General features: G+C 41.3%; 1 protein-coding gene across 1 annotated transcript in view; it reads right to left on the reverse strand.

Annotated features, from left to right (window-relative positions):
- Nucleotides 1–1662: 1662 nt before the first annotated feature.
- The window catches only part of Fmnl2 (formin like 2), a gene marked incomplete at its 5' end in the record, with an annotated part of 268668 nt that continues 249558 nt past the window's right edge, over nucleotides 1663–20772 (reverse strand). The window contains 11 exon segments of the mRNA XM_027420415.2: nucleotides 1663–1772; nucleotides 6966–7089; nucleotides 7905–8003; nucleotides 10098–10199; nucleotides 11092–11255; nucleotides 13226–13355; nucleotides 14599–14679; nucleotides 14788–14856; nucleotides 15738–15972; nucleotides 17592–17794; nucleotides 18422–18546. Of these exon segments, the coding sequence (XP_027276216.1) occupies nucleotides 1663–1772; nucleotides 6966–7089; nucleotides 7905–8003; nucleotides 10098–10199; nucleotides 11092–11255; nucleotides 13226–13355; nucleotides 14599–14679; nucleotides 14788–14856; nucleotides 15738–15972; nucleotides 17592–17794; nucleotides 18422–18546 (1442 nt within the window).

Here is a 20772-nt window from a genome sequence, read left to right on the forward strand (position 1 = left end):
TACTGTTCTTTTGTGTATTGGGAAATGAGAAAATTTGAGCAAATACACACCTTTGGAAATAGCTGAATTTTTTGATTAAATGTCTGATGCTAGCTCAAAAAAAGACAGCAGGAATCTTGGCATGTTCTTTTTAAACGATACATTTATGAATGTAACAGCGGTGGCAGTTTAAAAGGGATCTGTAAATAGGTCTACTATTGTGAAATGTGGTAACTGACTCTTAAACTGTCCTTGTAGTTAAATATATATATTTAAAAAAAAACTATAAGTTAAAGTAACATTCAGATTGTGTAGCATAGGCTGTAGCATTTTTAAACAATATTTACAGGATTACCCAGGGACTTAGGTAGGAATTAAAGAAGTGTAAAAACCATAAAAAAACTGCACCAATCTTATAGCAAAATATCTGTACATTTTAAAAGGTCATATAACTACACATCCATGAAAAAAGGGGACCTTCACCAAGGGGTTCACATGAACACAAATTCAGTGGTTAAATACTATACATAATTTTTACAATTAATATACTGATGTACCAACAAGGTAAGCCAGAAGCAGAATATGTATTATGAGAAGTGAAAATTTAGCTTTAGTCCAGTCTTTGACTTTGAAATGGATCAAAATGCCTTGTCAGTGAGGAAGTAAAAATAAATGATTTAACCATTTAACCCTATCAATATAATTTAAACTTAACATTAATTTTCTAATTGGAAATTCTCATAAGTGAGAAATGCAAAAGCAATTCAGCCTTGATAACTTAATGTCAGCTGTATCAGTATACTTCAGTTTACAGAAGGAAAGAAAAAGACCCTTCGATTGTCAGAAGAGAATAAGGCCAAGTTCCAACATTACACTACCACATGTAATCTTGAATGCTTATCTGATAGAGCTTGTGGTAAATTCTCCCTGACTAACAAGGCACCAATTTCTATTTTAACTATTGACCCATAATGGAAATTAATTCTAGTGCTAATTAATAAATATATTTGTGTTATTAAAAGCTGCCTCTAGCTTAAAAAGTTTCTGCAATTAAGTTTTATATAATGTTTTATGCCATCTTGCAGTCATACAAGTGAATGCCTTTGTGCGTGGTACCCTTACACAGAAACAACATGAGACAAGACAGACTTCTAGTGGCACTGCAGTTGCATCTTGTATTTTGCTGGGGCTTAATTATAGAAAGAAATTATCCTGTGCCAGTTTCCTTCTCCCTTGTTACAAGTCCTTAAAAATACAGTTGAAGAATATGGCTCGAACAAACAATTTCTTAGAAGACTTCTCAGCAAAGGAAGCCCATAGCAGATACATCCCAGTTATTTACAAATTGCCAGGAAACCAGGGTGGGCCATAAGGAACAATCACAATGGCAAATAATGAATTTAATATGAAATTTACATTTTGGTTAAAAAACTGAATAACATATGGATGTAAAAAGATTTAAGTCAAATTCTATTGCTTTGATTAATCTGAGCAAGTTACTTCCAATTTTAGGCACTTGTTAACAGGGGTTAAAAGGAGAACCCATTTTTAAATCCCTATGTATTTACTAAATCTGAGCCCTTAAGGTAATTTTATCTGTATCCAAGGCTGCAGTTAAATGGTAGCACAAAAGGTTCACAGGGCAGTTTCATATGCACCCTCTCATGAAGGCTGGTCTCTGGGTCACATTGTTATTTCTGCACCATTAACAGAACGCAAGTTCTGATCATCAAAGCGCCGCCTCACACTTCGTCTCACCGCATCGGCTCGTCTATATGGTTGGTTTCTAAGATCTGTAAAGAGGAAAATGCCATTTAAAAAACAGTAACCTCAAGTGTGTCTTAGCAAGACAAAGGCCAGTTGGCAGCCAGTCAAAGCAGCTTGTGTAAAGTCAACTAATGGGTCCTTCAAACCCAGTGAGCAAACCCAAAGACATTTGCCTTTAGTATTTACAATTAAAATAAGATGTAATACTGGTAGGATTCTGAGATTTAGAGATTTTCTGTCATGGTCAGTATCTTAGCTGGTTGAAATATTTTGAAATGTTTCTAAATTCTTCCTGAGAATCTCAAATGCTAAAAATGATTACAGTGATTTTACTGCAAAACACACAAAGCAAACTTTTAATTTTGTAGTTTTAAGAATAAGCCAGGAAGAACTGCAGGAACAGGTTCTGTTGTTTGCACCTCTTTAGGTAGCTGCAGACAGCTTTTTATGAATTAGAAGTAATACCTCATTCTTTCACTAAGTCTTTCCTGCCGTCTATTATGTTTGTGCTCCAATCTATGGGGAAAATGGGCCCTAGACCCAGTCTATTGCTAATGCAAGGCAGAATGCTTGACACTTAAAAAGAAAGCTGTGAAGGAGTAAGTCAAACTAGTGCATTCTGGTTGAAGGAGACATTACTTTAGTGGGATGAAATGAAGTAACATGAATTTTAGGTAAGTACTCTTAGTATGAAGGCATGCTTTCATGAATAAGTTGGAGTCTAGTGTGTACAGCCTTTTGATGGAGTTAAGATGTTACAAAAAGCAGGTTTTGTAATAAATACTAATTAAAGGGCAAATTGATAGTATTGTAGACTTACACTAGGCAACATTCAAAAAATGTAAATTCAATCTTTTAAAATAGGCACCTAATATTTAAGTTGATAATTTATACAGAAACCAATACTTGGTGAACATTACTACAAGGCAAAATCAAACTGGAGTTCATTCGGTCAGACAGACTTTATCTATCCTCTTGGGTTTGGCCCAACAGGCTTGTTGACTTCTGACTCTTAAATCACTGCAAATGTGGCCCTTCCCCTATTCTTTTCAGTCTAACTAAAATATAGGCACATAGTTACTCCAAGACCCTGTAGTTTGGAGATCCTCAAATCAATTATTTGCAAAATTCTGAGTCTTTCAAAATCTGTAGATCATCTTCCCTGGCCAATACCCACTGTACCCATCCAGATAAAACCAGAGTTAACTAACTTGACCAAAAAAAGGATTAAGAGAAGCAAATACAATCAACTATTTTGCCAAGCCATCATAAAAGAATGGGAAAGCCATCTGAAAAAGCCACACATTAACATGAGGCACAAAAACTGGTCAGATTCTCACCAGTATTACCCTTCACCATAAATAAAAACCATCGAACTGCATATAGAAAGGAGGAAGCTAAGTAAAAAGTGATGCTTGCCAGCTCTGTGTATCCTCCACCACCGGTGTGCTAGAAGAAATCCTTACCCTCGAGTGAACATTTGGAAATTTAGTGATATTATTCTTCTTTAAGGCTAAACAGAAAACAAAACAAAAAAAAACACAAAATGATGGTTAAGTAAAAATGGGATGAAAACAGAAAGCAACTCAACTTAGTGCTCAACATTGCTGGGCATGTTAGCTAACAGAGGCCATGGGCTTTACTACAGGTTGTGTTAGGTAAAACAAGGGTAGGATGAGTGTCTTCCCACCCAGCCCTGATCACCCAGTTTCAAGCTGCTTTGAAGATTGGCTCCAGAAGGATAGACAGTCCAGCAGCAAACAGCCAAGCAGATGATGACAGTTTTCAGCCTGTTAATGAGCACTGGTGGGTAAGTACACTGCAGAGCAGGCAATGACAGTGACATCTTTTGATTCAAAGACAAGCACGCCTAGCAAATACAATTCACGGAATAGTTGCACTACAAAACACATAACCCAGTTCCATGTCAATCTCAGCACAGGAGCCAGTCAATGGCTATTGACAATTGGTAGTATGTTGTCTTTTTTGTAAGCAACTATGCACAGGCACATATTTATTCCATTTTAAACATAAACACTAAGCTCAGGAAATCTTACATCCCTCTCCAGTTTTTGAGTGCTATGAGAAATGCTTTTCCAATGGTGAATGTACTATGCTGCCACTCTCCTAACAAGCAGAACTAGCTGTGACCTCATCACAAAGTAATACTCCGATTTGACATGGAACAGAGTTACCAATGAAAGATATGAGAAAGACAGTGAGGAGCTCTTTAGTCTTAATTGCTGCAGATAGCTGAAATAGGGCATGACAGTGAATAGAGGTCACCTGCCCAGGGCAGAGTTGCAGGGTCATGAATTGCTGATGTCAGTGTTTTCAAGACTATATGCTGAAAGGGTCCCCAGTGTAAAGCTCGCATTGAGTTCTGGCACACCTAGGACTATATAAGACACCTGAGAGAGGCCTAATTGGCAGTTGTGTTTACTACAGGACCTTGTGTAAATGCCGCTTTAGAACTTTTCTCATTTTCATACATAGTATGGATGATTTTAGTAAGTTGGGGGTGGGGGCAATACGTGCCTTGGTTCAGGTGCCAGAATTTGTTCTTTCCTTTTATCATGTGGGTACTGGGGCTCAACCTTACTTGTCAGGCTTTGTGGCAGGCACTATAACCCATGGAGCCACCTCATTGTTCCCTGCCCCTTTCATTTGCTGAGCACTTTACAGAACATTGTTTTAGTGCCAAGTTAGCTCAGCATAAGGGTTGTGGAGAAAGGTGTTATCTGTAAACTTGTTAGACATTGGCCTTAGTAGTTACTGCTCATCATTTTGCACCCAAAGATATTAGCCCCAGAAAGTGGTTCTATTAACTGTCACCCACATCCATGTCATTGCAGGAATGTGGTTACACACGTGCTGAAAGTGGTAGTGAGTATACAGTAATGATTGAAATACAAAACCATGCAACATGAAGACAACACAAAATGTAAAATGAAGCAGATGGCATTCCATGCTAACATAGTTGGTCCTAAGACACAGGGGTTTGGGGTAGAATAAGAGGTTTTTAAAAAAAAAAAAAACCTACAGCAACCTTTTAATATCAGGTGACAAAGAGCAATAGTTTAGTAATGGTATTCCTCAGTGAGAACAGGTTCGCAGAAAAACCGAGACCCACGCTTGGCGGTGCGAGCAGTAAAGGGCACAGTCTTCAGCACTGCATTGAGAATAGCCAGACAACAAATGAGAGTAAAATGCCAGGATCTTTTGCATTAGTACATGGTTAGTGTAAGAGGAAAGAAGAGAGAAGGCAATATGTATTCCAGTACACTAAAGTCTAGAAGAAAATCTGGGACTTGGTGGGGAGTAGGAAGTTAAAAATGGTCCAAGGAAAAACTATTCTGAAGTAATGGACAAATGTCAGATATGTCATCTATTTTTCAAGTAAGGTGGAGGACATTTTGGTTCTTTTGGTTTTTGAGGCAGGTTGACCTTGGTCTCCTCATCTTCCTTCCTGCAACCCCCTAAGTACTAGGATTACAGGTGTGTGGCAGTAAAGCCAGCCTATGTCTTGAGTTCTTACTGTGCAAATTTGGATGCTTCCCTAATCTGGATTAAACTTGCTGTGGCACTCAGTTGTTTGCCTCAATGGACATCCATTGCTAGTCTTGCATAGAGTAGAGCTTTCCCCATTGCAGAGGAGGCAGAGAAATGCCCCACAAAGGGCATTCTGCAAGCTACTGCATAGTGCATACTGACACAAGTACATGTGCACACCGAGAAGAGATTGCTATTTCTACTAGTCATTTATGCTGCTTTAATAACAGGCAAGGAATTCCTTATTGACTTAAAGTCTAATCGACATGTCTACTTCCCTGATGGTCAAAAAATTCGGTGGTTTAAAAAACCTGACATCCCTATTCTCAATGCTTAATAAGCTATGAGAAAATTCAGGCAGTTACATTTTTAAAAAACTAGAGTTTGGGCCAGGCATTGATGGCACACGCCTTGAATCCCAGGACTCAGGAGGCAGAGGCAGGAGGATCTCTGTGAGAGTTCGAAACTCCAGCCAGGTCGACAGAGCAAGTCCCAGGACAAGCTCCAAAGCAATACAGAGAAAACCTATCTCGGAAAACCACAAAAAACAAAACAAACAAAAAACTAGAGTTTGGGAATAATAACTACACATTTACTATTAAGGAATTGTTTAGTTTTTGAGTGTGTGATAAAAAGCAATGTGGTTATTTTTGCTTTATTTTATGAGCATAATATTTCCAAATGAAGTTATAGTTTATGGGAATGCCTGAAAAAGACTCAGGGATTGGATCCTAAGGAGGAGAATAGGGGCACTAACATATACAAGTAACAAGAGTGACCATGGTTTACTGTTGAGATTCGTGAGGAACACCTAGACCTATGACTGTCTATACTTTAACATATTTTTAAACCTTACCATATATGAGCAAAATGCTTTAAGTAGCTTAGCTGATAAACAGCATTCATTGTGCAAATGACATTGAAGAAAAGTCACTTACTGCCACTGCTAAACAGGCCCGTGGCGTAAGTATCTTAGTCAGTAAGAGGCAGTATAAAAACCTGGAGAGAGCCGGGCGGTGGTGGCACACGCCTTTAATCCCAGCACTCGGGAGGTAGAGGCAGGCAGGTCTCTGTGAGTTTGAGACCAGCCTGGTCTACAAGAGCTAGTTCCAGGACAGCCTCCAAAGCCACAGAGAAACCTTGTCTTGAAAACAAAAAAAAAAAAAAAAAAAAAAAAAAAAAAAAAAAAAAAAAAACCCTGGAGAATTGGTTCAAGCAGAAAACATGAAACTAGCTGATATCAGTCCCCAGTTCTGAGCTAGAACCCTATGGATTCATCCAAATGAGAATATAACTTCCTGTTGGCTTTGCTACTTTGAATGAGTAAACAGGTTTTTAAAAAGCATGTCAGAGAAGCCTGCATTGGCTGTTAGTACAGCCACAGGTGGAAAATGGCAAAGTATGACAAAGCCAAGGAGAAACTGTTAGGAAGAAGACTTAGGGTCCCACAGGTGCAGAAGGGTCAAGATTGTTCAGGGTGTTGGACAGCAAACAATAAAAATGTACTTCAAGCCCTAGTTTAAATATTGCCTCATAATTCTAAATCTCATTAACCCAACTAACGAGCTTGCCAACTGTTGACAAAAGGAACTGCAATATCTGTATGTGGTCCCACTCCTGTGAGGCAGTATGATCACTACAGACCACAAAGACAAAATACCCTTTACCTGTGATAATATCTTCAATGGCGCCATCTTTTCCCTCATATACGTGTCTGTTATCCTTAACTTGTCGCCTTCTTAATTCTGCAATTAACTCTTGCTGCTGCCTCTTTGATTTATGGGAAGGAGACTGAGAAGAAAAGGAGAGACTGATGACACCAATACCCTTCTGGACTTTAAGAAAACTTTAAGAAAAGTGTGCCTAAGCTTTATATTGAACAGCCAGAGTCAATACTACAGATAACCACCATCCCAACATTCTGCTTCAATACCAAAAATTTAGGAAACTTCTGGGAAGACAATAAAAACTTAAAGCTATGAACACACAAAACCCGACTAGACAGCAATGTAAAGGGTGTGCATGTGTGTCTAAGGGTGATACCTACCTTGCTTTTTGAGACAAGAGTTTCACTGACCTGGAACTCACCAAGTAGGATAGTCTAGCTGGCCAACCAGCTCTATCCATTTGTCTTTACCTCCAAAGCTTTGGAATTACAAGCATCCACCTTCATGCCCAGCATGTATGTATGTATGTATGTATGTTGGAGATAAAACTTAGGTCCTGATGCTTGCAAGGCAAGTTTTTATTGACTGAGCCCTCTCTTCAATTTGATAAAGGCTGGGTTCTGTGGCCACAGAATAACTGGTAATAGTAACAGAATTCTCACCTTGCAGCAAAAGCCTGCCTCCCTTTATGAAATGCTTCCTTCCAAAACTCCTAGCAAAGATGCCATTGGTGAAAGTCAGTACCCATGGACACCATGGAAAACTTTGAGGTATTTTACAAGCACCCTTTGATTCTAGAAGTAATTGAACAAAGTAATGGAAGGGGAAAAATTTCCACATGCCAACGGAAGGTTGTGGTCAGGATCTCGAGAGTGCAAGTCAGCTCTTACCCCTTCTACTTAGGTTTCATTCAGGCTCATCTCAGAAGCAGACACTTACTTTTGGGTCCTGCTGCTCCATCAATGCTTCTTGCTCCAACAGTTTTTCCATGAGAGCTTGTTCCTGTTTTTTCCTCAGCTCATTTTCCTCTTCTGCTTGCTAGGGAAATGCAATTTTAAAATAAAGATTGAAAATTACATAAATGGAAATGTTGACAGTTAAGATTCTTTGAAGTCATTTGAAAAATCCATAATGGTTTGGGAACCGAAGTGAAAGAGAAAATCCTTCGTGACCACATTCTACTCCAATTCTGTGCTGCACTGTCTGGATATGACAAGGCTTCATGTTTTCAGCTGATCTACACCTTAACTAAAAGAACTTCCCTGATCTTCCTCGACCTGTACAAATTAATGATTTTCAAGTGAGTCTCAATTTCTTCAAGAATCTGCCCACCTAATAACAGCTTCTCTGAGAGAAGGATCCAAGATTCCCTCCCATCTTTGCTGGAGAAAACTTCCATTTTCCAGGACTTACACTCCCAAAAGGGCCATCCCACAATAGGATTCTTGGCTTCTCCCGACAACTCTCCAAATGAGTCAGAATGACTGATCTGATAACTTAGAAAGAATGGATTCTGCTCTCTGGGTACTCTCTTGATGTCATTCCTGCCCAAGAGACTTCTGTTGAGCCATATGCTGATGGAAAGGTCATCTGTTTGGTTTAGGGATTGAGTATAAGTGACAAGTTCCATTCTATCAGTAGATTTGCATTTTGATGTCTATTTCCCTTCTTTAAAACAAAATCTTATTTACTCTTTGAGTTTTATATGTGTGTATATATGTCTTGCTTTTGTTACATTTCCTTTTGGCTCATAGGAAGGAAAAAAAGGTCAGTGTATTAACTTCCCAATATCACTTAAATTCTCATATTGCACCATGGTCAGCACCAGGCAAGCATGTTGTTCACTGTATGTAGGACAAAGTATTCCATAGCATCACTATCCATTACATTGATTGCAAGGAGAAATGGTAAGGCAGAGGGGCATACTTGTAAACGAGCTTGACCACAACATCCCAAAGATCACTGAGGACAGAGCAGCTTTTCTTTGCCTCTGTTCCATACATGTCCCAAGTGAAGCTCTGGAAAGCAATCCCAGAACTTCCCAGGTAATTTTTACATACAATTTCTCCTCTGACCTTAGGCATAGAAATTTTCATGTGAAGAAATATGATTATAGCACTGCACAGGAGCCTCCTGGGATATCTCTGCAGCTCATCAGCATGGCAAGGCCCCAAGGGGACTACAGAGTACCAGTTAACATCATCTGGAAGGCAGTGGCCTTCTCCCATCCCATGCCTTGTGCACCCTTTTCTAAGCCTAATTTCCTTAAGCTCTCAGCTTATGATAGGACCACCATATTGGCTAAAGGAAGTAACTAAATACTTTAATCTTAGAGTAATAGGCCCAGAATTAATTAGCCTCTACTCATTTTACAAAAATACTTCTTATATCTTCCATGGGTTTTTTTTTTTTTTTTTACAAAGGTGTGTATAAACTGCTCAAATTCTCTTCTTAAAATATTTTTCTTAGCCAGGCAGTGGTGACACATGCTTTTAATCCCAAAACTTGGGAGGCAGAGGCAGGCAGATCTCTGTGAGTTCGATGCCAGCCTTGTCTACAGAATGAGTTCCAGGACAGGCTCCAATGCTACATAGAGAAACTCTGTCTCCAAAAAACAAAACAAAACAAACTTCTTAACTCTACCAACATGACCAGTGTTAAACACAGAGAACTCCAGGGTTGATTTTCAGTATCTGTGGGTTCCACATCTGGTCTATAAACAACACCTAGGATCTCCCTGACTTCAGTGCTACTGACACGTCCTGGATCACTTGGCCCATCAAACAACTCCATATAGGTGTGGATTTTCTATGCCCTTCACCTTGCTTGCATGGGTCAACATTCAACAATGGGCAGCAGGGCTAATGGAGCATCTCCCTTGCCCCAAGCAGGTAGCCAACTGCCTTGTCTTTCTTGCTGAGGCCCAGGCATGGCTCCATGGAAAAATGAACCATCACAATCTGAGAGCCCTAAAAAAGCTCTCAGCATCAGCAGGGCTATAGAGTGATCACTCGGATCTGCTGCCCAAGGCCAAAGAGGCCTCTGCAGAGGAGCCAGGCCACAGACATTTCTGGAGAAGGGCACCTGTAGGGCAAGTGGACAAGAAGGCTATATAGGTGCTCTCCTACTTACCTTGTAGGCTTTCACAAACCGAACAAATACAGGGAAGAACACAGATGGTGGTGTTGTCTTGGGGTTTTCACCAAAATACTTCACCACATCATCAAAGGCATCCTGAAAAGAAGAAAATTTTTCTTGAATCACATTAGTACCATTACCAGGACTGGATGCTCTGGGGCAGATAACTAAAACAAAGATTGTTGTTTGCCTTGATGTTTCTGTGCCCCATGGGATTCTCTATAATACTTCCAATACCTCACTAAAGTACAATGGTTAGACAAAGAAATTTATCTCTAAGACCTATTTCTTCCCTAACTCCACCAACACCCCTATACACATACACCCCTACACACACACACACACACACACACACACACACACACACACACACGAGCTACTTCTTCCATGAGTTTCCTATGGTCAAGACCCCTCTCCTTAAACCACAAAGTCAGGAAGGTTCTTGGAAGCAACCCTGACTCTAAATCCCAACACCCTGATTCATACTCCTTGCAATATCGTCCCCCACCCCCAAAAGGTCTCGTCTATGATCACCACAGCCCAAGCCAGAGCTATCACATCTGCCTCCAGTTCCCCAGCACGACACCTCCCACTCTATGATAATATGATCCGTACTCTGTTCAGGTTTGTTTGTATATCAGAGGTCCCTGGGGTGATAGAGCAGTAAGAAGTCTAAGACCTACAGAAACCTTATACTCCAGAGACAATGCTTTGGAGCCAAGGCCTGACATGTTGCAGAACTGACTACAAACAGACCTGTACTAGAAGAAATTCAGGAACAAAAGAGAAGGGACAGAGAGAGCTTCTACAGAATAGCACAAAAGGCCCCACTTGGAAAAGGCATTTTCAGGGACAAAGGGGGGGGCGGGGACTAAACATTAACTACATTAGCAATTGACACCGGAAATGGTAGAAAAGTGCAGCATCACTCTCCCAGCCCAGAGCCTGTGCCTCAGGTAACGTGAAGGTGTTCACTCTCTCAGGCTACCTGAGCAATCTTAGCATCATCCTGCAGCTTCTTCAGCTTGCCCTCGTTGTGAAGGATGAACTCTTTGAGCAGTGTGTTGTGGTCATGCATGGTATACTCCCTCTTGGTTAAATCCATTCCCCTCTGCAGCTCTCTGACATCCAACAGAACATTTTCAAGGGAGACTGATGGAGAGAAAACAACACATCAGGAAACTTCTAGTGAGAGGAAGTCTAGCTGCTAAGCCAAGTTTTCAGTACTTTGTAAGGTTTGCTCAGGACCCTTTTGGTAGTTCCCAGCTTTAGTCACACATAGCCTTTAGTCACTGAAGGGACCAGACCGTCACCCAAGCCCCCTGCTTTGGCAGCCATGACAGTCTGCAGAAACGACCCAGCAAGACAAAGGCCGCTGACTCAGCAACATGTGCTGGGCTCCCAACCTTGCCTCACCTTCTAGTCACTAGAAAGCTAGATACCCTCCACGTGGCAAGGAACCAATCCAATCAGAAGTTAGCTGGAGGGCTCTGGAACGCAGAACATAGGAGGGGCTCTAGGTATAATGACCTTGCTGCAGCTGCTGCTGGCCAATCAACTCAGGACAGGTTGTCCAAACCCTGAAGTGCACCAATCCTGAGGCTTTCACAGACCCCAGACACGCCCCTTGCTCTACCCCAATATATTCCTGCCCCAGTGCTGCTCATGGTCGCTCCTGGTCCTGCCTGCTTCACAGGCTGTGTAGGATGGACTGGACTGGACAGGACGGGACAGGACGCAGGTGGGGGTGGGGTGGGGTGGGGGTGTTAACTCGTAAAATTAAAGACTCTTTGCTTTTCCATCAGATCAGGTCTCTTGGTGAATTTGGGGTTCAGAGTTTGGGCACAACATGAATAATTCATGAAATGCCACTATCAAATACTACACTAAATTCTTCATATCCTACTGTTCTCGTAGCATAGTTTACCAATGCGGAAACCAACATAAAGAGGTTCTGTGCTGTGCCATGATGAGTCACATGGCTCAAAGACAGCAGAGAGGATAGGAAAACAATTCCAGTGTCCACTTCTTGCACTTCAGACTAAGGTTCTCTCCGCATCCAGCCTATCAGTTTAGTTGTAGGTTCAAATAGGCACAAGACTTTTTTTCCTGTCCTTACTCTGTATGTTTTTGCACCCCTGTAACTTTCCAGCAGAGGGCAGAATTTTACCTGCTAATCTTTAGTTGTATAGCCCACTAGGCAACCTTAGCTTTTGTTAAGCCTTTCTTGCTTCAAAGAATTTGGGGCAAAGCTTGTAATAGTGCCACCACCCAGAGCAGGCACTCTCCTTAAGTCTTAGGAGCCCAGATCATACGAGTTGGTCCCAGTTCTGCTTTGCTTGTTATTCAGCTCTGCCCATGGTCAGATTTCAGATCCATGTAGTATGTTCTCCCCTTACTAGACCTGAAATGTTTCATTCTCAAGGGCATCCCCCAGCTTTGACCCCATAATATTTCTGACAGTGCCACGTGCAGAGAAAGTGCTCAAAAGTGCTGCTAAGCAACGGGCAGTCCTACCTGACTACATTAATAGCATATGTCAATCAGCCTGGGTACCAGTTCAACCAGTGAGCATATCAGTCTCTGTATTTTTCTCACAGGCTTTTATCAAAGGAAAATGTCCAGGCCAGAACATCTGTGCTACTACTTAGGAAGGAAGTCTTGCTATTTGATCTTCTTAATCGGAAGGAATTATACTTAAGAACCTTAATTTACACAAAGGAAAACCATTCCACTCTGCTAGCTGCATAAGCAAGCCCATGGTGTGTCTGTTCCAGCCTGTTGTAGTCACAAAATCATTTCTACCTGCAGTTCAGACTCTACCACTCATCCTCTTATCTTACCCAATAGCAAGAGGACATAAAGAGTGATGGTGGGCAATCAGGAGGCACATCTCAAAGACCTGGATCTTTAGAGAGAAGATGCTGACAGAAATCACCTACCAGCCTACATTCAGCTCCTCAGGAGGGTGGCACCATTGTAACATATTTCAGCCTGTGGGGGCTGAAGTACTGGCCCTGCTTTCTGCAGTGGGTTCTCATGAGTGTTTCAGCCAGGAATGGCTCCCTCATAGCTATGATATTAACTATCCCAAGGTAACACTGACAGCTGAAAGGAAGTACCTGCAGCAGCTTTTTCCACATAATGAAGCTCATTATAAAAGAGAGTAACTTGTTGATATTTTTCTTTTACCACATTTGATATATAGTGCAACAGTGTTTGTTTTCGGTCTGTTGACTTGGTGTCTAAGAGCTGAAAACAAAAGGAGACAAGGGTTAGGTGCAAGAGCAAGGTGCAAGTGCCCAGAGTAAATAACAGTAGAACTGCAGAAAAGATTGGCAAAAACCATCCCCAGAGGAGCCTCAAGGTTCAATGTATCCAGTGGAGAACCAGCCCTTTGGTGCTTAAAGAGCCTGAGGCTGTCTTGACAGAGTATGTTCTGAGTGCTAGGGTAGACTGACTAGGGAGCTTCAGGTCCTCATCTTCCTTACAAGAACTCTCCCTACGCCTGCATCCGCCATCCAGCCACCCCCCTTAGCCCAGTGTGAAAAGAGCCCAGGTGTTACTGCTCTTCAGGAAGACCCAGAACAGATGTGGAAGGTGGAGCCAGCAGGTGTGCTTGGTGTGGTAGAGGCAGCAGGTTCTCCCTTATTCTCTAGCTCTGATGATCTAAAAGATACAGCTGGCTCCCTGTCTGGGTACTCTGAATCCATGGACTTCACCAACCTCAGAGAGGAAATGCTGAGGAAGAAACTACTTTTGTGCTGACTTTTTCTTGTGATTATTTCATACATTATGCCATGAAGCAATTGATTTAAAAAGTTGGGGGGACATGTTTAGGTTAAATCCATACATTACACAATTTTATAGAAAGGACTGAACTATCTGAAATGCCTGGTATCCTTGAAGGTCCTAGGACAAACCCTACACAGATACTATTCATCAGCTTATGACTGGGGGAGGGTGTGTGTGTGACACTATCAATTAACCATGTCTTCCTTGACTTGGAAGCCACGACAGATCTGCACAGCCCGAAGAGGATGTGGAAGATGGCTTTGCAAAGGACTGCACTTTGTACATGCAAAACAAAGAAATGAAATATAGCACAACCACATTCTAATTTTCTAAACAAAATTATTTGTCTGAAAAGTCTTCCCAAATGTTTAAAAAAACTAAATCGTTCACTGTGTTAAATGTTATTCTAGTTATTTTCCATTATACTGGAACTTGAAATTATTGCTATAAAATGCAGTATTCATAATTCAGCTTCTGAGGGAACATTGATGGAAATGGCAATACTGGGTGAAAGGCCTGAAGTATCTGGTCCTTCCTGTCAAATAGTGTTTCAGAAAATTTACACCAACTCACCCTCCTGCATTAAGAACCATCCTCCTCCAATACTGCACCCTACCACCCGAAAGAGACCCCCTCCACAACTTAAATCTCTGCAGCTGTATGTCCTTTGAGGAGCCTGTATTTCTTTTAGTTCACACACCAGATCTAAACTCTGAAGTTTAAATCCATAAACTGCTCCTCGTTTGCTGCTATTCATGTAGTTTCCAAGGGCCAAGATGATCTGGAAAAGCAAGAGAGAAAAGTAGGATTCATCAGGAGAGCGTCCCAGGTGCTGGAATGTAGCTGGCAAGTCAGCTGTCCATGAACGTAACAAGAAAAGTGCACTTGCCTCCAGAATTTTCTTGAGCTTTTGAGATGACTTGATAGAAACAGATGCTGCTATAATTGCATGAAGTTGCTGGATTCCAAACAGAAGAAGGAAAGATGGGAAAGACTGTTAAAAATGGCAAACTATTGGGAACTGAGAACTAACTGTGCCTTAGGTAACCCTAGCGTTATATTATGTTCTCGCAAACTACTTACTCACAGTATCAAGTAATACAGGAAATTGTTTATCTGTAGCCAATCCAAAACTGGTAAGATTGCAAGGTAGGAGCTAACAGCCCCTTCTGGCATAGTTCAACTTCCAGTGCACCACCTCTAATCATACACAATTCATACTTTTAAATCACTAGAGATGTCCAAGAATGCAAAGGGTAGGGGGCGGTGGAAGGGCAGCAATATAAGATTGGATAAAAGTGTTCAAACATGCTTCAAACAAATACTGTGAGCAGTAACTACAGAACCAAGGACAAACTGATGTTTCTGACATGGCTAAGTTTCAGCCACACTAACTTGGGGAATGAGACAGCTGACTATTATTTATTTGTGCATCACCACACTCTACTTCAGCAAAGTCCCAAAGAAGAAACATCGTCGGGTAGTGCAGTCAGTGCTCCCAGAAATCTCTGGAGCCTGCTGCTCACTAAAGACACGGAGCTGTTTTTAGAAATGAGAGTCACATTTCTAGTCTTGCCAATAAGGAACTGGTTTTTAGTGTCCTCTGTACTTATGTAATTTGAGAGGATACTTACAAACACAGAAAACAATATTCTTTTGGGAGAACAGTCATGTATAGAGATTTGGATTCACACTGTGGAAATGAGAGCTTAAACCCAAATGTAATCTCTAAAGTTCTGGAAGGACTCTTTAGAACCCATATTAGATTGAGTGTAATTCAGAGAGATGCACAACAATAAATGGCTCCATCTTTTTGTAGGCCTGCCCTGGTCAACTCACAGGAGTCAGCATCTGAATGCTCTCTGCAAAGTTCCCAATGAAGGCCATGATGGTCATCTTCTGCATGAGCCGCTCGATCTTACTGAACTGCATCATGAAGCGGTCTTCATCCGATAAGTTCTCCAAGGGCTTTCTCTCTCTCTCATAGACCCGCAGCACTTTCACCTCGTTCTCAGTTGGCAAGAACCTCATCAAACATTCAACAAAGTCAACTGGTAGTGTCTTCAAGTCAAACCTGAAATCAGCGCCAACAGGTCAGTGTTCTATCCCCATCGGATAGAACATCCAGCTCATCTACCACCAAGTCAACAGGCCTTGGTTTCAGACAGCTGGACTGCTGAAGCTCCATCCTGCTGTTGGTCCCCACTGGGCACCAGTTACCCTAACTGATAGCCCAGACCATGCTCAGGTTTAAGTGATATTATCTTAGGGCTCCAGGTAGCTAAGGCTGTTAGAAATCAATCAAGAGTAGAAAGCAGCAAGCAGTATTAAGGCTGGAGCACAAGCTAATAATGCAGTCCAAGGGCCAGGCTTTGGAATTTGTGAACATCTGGTGAATTTTGTAAGATGTTTCTGTCATTACTTTGCTATCTCTGGAAACAAAACTCAAATTCCCATTCTACACATATAATTTGATGTAGGTGTATTAATCCCTGGAAGGAATCTTAGTTCTTGGTAGCTCTTTGCTCAGCTTGGACAAGTATTTGCTTAGTTCCTATTTTATTCTCCAGATAAACTTGGTTCAGCAAAACAATGTAATTACCCACACATTAGTATAGCAAACAAGACATGTGAGATTAAAACCGAGATTGCACACCACGTTTCAATATTGGAAATCAGAAAAGATTGCAGAAGACTGTATTAAATTATGACCCTGGGCAAAGACACAAAATCAGAGCAAATGATCCCTCAGGGTTAGGTAAGCTTACCAGTCAGGAATTATAAAATATCAAATTCTAAAAAAATAATTTTGGAAACATCAATAATACCACTGGCTACAAGAAGATTTTTCTAGAAGATAAACAAACCCATTACCTTCTGTGCAATTTATAAATTAAAAAAAAATGAAAAGGCCTTATTTATGATGTCCAGGAAGTGCTAAAAGCAAAAGAATCCCCATTCCTGTGGTCATGAATTAAAACATGCATCTGTATCATATTTGCAGCTGGCACTGAACTATATGATTCCACAGATACCATCAAATTTGGATTCAGCATATCTGGATACTATCCAGATCCTCCAGAGAAAATCACCATCTCTCCCTTTCCTCAAGCTTTCCCACTCAGCTCTACTTCCCTTTTATGGAAGCACTACTGTGGATCTCTATAGAAAAACAGAGCTGAGAAAACAAATGCTATCCCAAGACAGATGTTCTTCTAAACCAGTGGTTTTCAACCTTTCTGATGCTTCGACCCTTTAATACAGTTCCTCTTGTTGTGGTGACCCCCAACCATCAAATTATTTTTATTGCTACTTCATAACTGTAATTTTGATGCTGTAATGAATCATTATGTAAATAAATGATATCGGGGTATCTAGTAAGTGACCTCTGTGAAACGGTGGTCTGACCCCCAAAGGGGTCGCGACCCATATGTTGAGAACTTCTAAACTGCCAAATGGCATGCGGATATGGCACTTCCCTGAGTACCTTCTGATGAAATGCTTTGGTGTTACCATCTCCATTCTGAAGCAATAGCTGACCAGGAACAAGGGGAGCTGTGAAGTGTGGGTACCAAATTCCTCCATCTTAGCACTTACACCATGCCCCACTCTTTCCATCATCTGCTGATTTGAACTCTTATTTTCTCCCTTAGGCTGAGCTCCCTAGGATCTACTCTGCCAGTAGAAACTTACACGTGAATAGCTTTACATATCTCATCAGCAGTCTTCCCAGCTTTCCTCAAAGTTATGGCAAGGTTTTTGGCTCTATTTGCTTCTAACAATGTTACTTTACTTGATCCCTTCTGTGTTATTTTCTGCTTGCTTGAAGAAAGATCAATGGCAGGACCTTGGGCTTTTGTTTTGAATATTTCCTCAAATTCGTCCACATTTAAATCCTAGGGTGGAGAAGAATGACATTGGCAAATTGGATCATACGTTAAAATTAAGTCATTCCTATTAGCAAATACCTTATCATTTAGACACTCTCTTAAGCATAGGCCTTCCATTCTCTTGAGTGCTTCTCCCTGCATGGCTTGCTGTACTTCTCCTGTTTATGGTGGGTTACCCCATCACATAGCCAGAAGTGAACGTCCAGAGAATCCTGATTTCAACAATCCAATTCAGTTCCTTCTATAGATAATTGGTTTACACAGACATCTGCCACAAGCTAAATCCATGAAACCTGACAGTCAGTACAATTACTGAGTCCTTACCCAGCATAATTCAAGAAAAGCTGTCTATGTTCTTATAAGTTCCAGCACAGGGCTGTGTCAGACATATATTTTGTGGCCAAACACTCAAAACTCTTATTTTCACTTCACATTTTAGACATAGTTTTAGAACCCTCTTATAAAATCATGTTTAAATTAAACAAAAAATAATTAATTTTGACAGTACAAGTCTATTTCTTCTTCACATTAGAGTACAGAAACATTACATCTCTGCCAGTGATGCTTGCAGGCAAACAGGACAGCCTCCTTCACTCTGCAGCACTTCTGGTTTATAACCAAGGAGAAAGATACCTCTAAGATCCGCTCGTCATCGATTTCATTGAAGACCGTGCCATTGATCTGATTGGGCTTGAGAGCAACCCAGTTAAATACTGGCATTCTGAACTTCGTCTTGATCGGCTTCTTAATTTTCACAGCTGGAGATGTCAGAGATAATGAAATTAAGTCCCATCTAGAACCTCATAAGCTTCAGGTACAATCAGACAACAGTCCTTGCAGATGACGCTTTGACACTGGAGGAAAATGGCGAGAGGTACCCAGTTGATGCTAAATATAGAAAGCACCTGGCATTGGCCAGAGCCATTCAAGGTCCCCATTTGGCTGCCTGACACTGGACTATTATAAAGGCTACCTAGGAGTTAGGGACTGAGTTTATTTGGTTTTATTGGGGCCATTAGACTATTGCTTTCTTTTGTTGTTTGTTTGTTTTTTTAGAGACAGGGTTTCTGTGTGTATCAGTCCTGGCTGTCCTGAAACTCACTTTGTAGCCCAAGCTGGCCTCGAACTCACTGAGATCTGCCTGCCTCTGCCTTCCAAGTGCTGGGACTAAAGGTATGTGCCACTACCTGCTGGGTGAACTATTGCTTTCTAGTTACAATATTAGATAATGTGATTATATAGCAGAGGGAAAATACTATCCTAAATTCTGATGTCTTCAACTCTTGTTCCTAGAACATATGTCAACAAATAAGCCTTAGGGATGACCAGGGACTGCAGAGAGGACTGCCTAACGCCAACAGGAAGATCCCATCAACAAGGATGATCTTCAGCCAGGAAAATACATTCCTGTGGGTGACTGTGAAATGAGATTGCACTGGTTGCTGAGGCATTTCCAATAGACTAGGGACTGTCAATAGCCTATATTAGAAACAGCAAAGAGAAGGCAGAAGGGGTATGCAGAAACCATAGGCTCTCAGGAATGCTGAGGTCCCTTTTCCCCTTTTAAAGATTTATTTATTTCCGAATTGCATGTTTATGGATATTTTGTATGTACATCTGCATACCAGAAGAGGGCATCAGACAATTGTGAGCTGCCATGTGGGTTCTGGGAACCAAACTCAGAACCTTTGAAAGATCAGTGAGTGTCTTAACCTCTGAACCATCTCTCCAACTCCCCTAACCCCTTTAAAGTAGTGAGCTATCTTTATCTAAACATTGTCAGTGAAATGATTAAATGTACTGAAACAGAGAGGATGGATCTAATATTTATGGACTAAGGGGAATAAATGCAAAAACTTCTCATTTTTGAGAAAAATAAAACGAGCCTAAAAAGATAACCGCCTACAATTCTATGTATTAGTTATACATCATAAGCAAGACTTTCCAAACCACTTCTCTCTCTCTCTCTCTCTCTCTCTCTCTCTCTCTCTCTCTCTCTCTCTCTCTCTCTCTCTCTCTGTGTGTGTGTGTGTGTGTGTGTGTCCTTACCCCTACCCCTACCCCTGTCCCTATCCCTACCCCTACCCCTAACCTAACCCTAACATACATACAGATATACATCAAGTTATTCTGGGCTCCCCACCTGCCCAATGGGAGCCTCACTATTCACCATTATAATCAGGAAAGGGGAGAGAAAGTCAATGTTTCAGGATAGAAGAAAACAAAGGTGCCCAGTACCCAAGCTTTTATTTGGCAGGCTATCTGCCTCCATTGATGTTTACTGAAAAGGGAGATGGATGGTGCCTCTCATTCCTCCAGAGTTACAAAGGTCATAGAAAGAGAAGAAATGTCATCAGATAAATCCACACAGAAGCATGCAGCAACACAGAGACACGGTTTTTGCCAAAACAGGCTTTCTATCATTAAACATAGCACCCATGTCCCTATTATTAACAGTGTTTGATTCCTGGTCATACTTTTTGTCTATACTACCCAGGAGAACCAATGTCCTCTACAGACAAAGGCTTTCTCTAATTGACCCTTCATCTCATCCACAACAGGTGTGTGTGTATGGGGAGTGCGGGGGGGGGGGGGGGGGGGACTGGGGATGGCACTAGGGGAGAGAAATGGTAGGGGAGGTAGTTCTTCAATCGAAGTAAGGAAATTTTTTTTCCTAACTTTAGCTAGGCACAGGGTGTAGTAGACAGCAGGGGTCTACAGGTGACGATGACATACACTGTGACCCCAGGACTCAAACTAAAAAAAGTGACTTTAAATGGGTAGTTGTTCCACACAATGAGCCACAGACAGTGGGAGGGTCCTGGAAAGGTACAACCAACGTTTTTCCTTTCTTCTCCTTATTTCCTTAGGGTGCAATCCTCTTAGAGTGGGAAGGTTAATACAGACTATGTAAAGTGAATTAGAAAAGAAACATTCCTTCTCTCAAAGGGAAGGAATGGAACACGGCCTGTGAATCTAGGCCC

Source organism: Cricetulus griseus, chromosome 6 (assembly GCF_003668045.3).
Source record: "Cricetulus griseus strain 17A/GY chromosome 6, alternate assembly CriGri-PICRH-1.0, whole genome shotgun sequence".
Taxonomy (NCBI): Eukaryota; Metazoa; Chordata; class Mammalia; order Rodentia; family Cricetidae; genus Cricetulus; species Cricetulus griseus.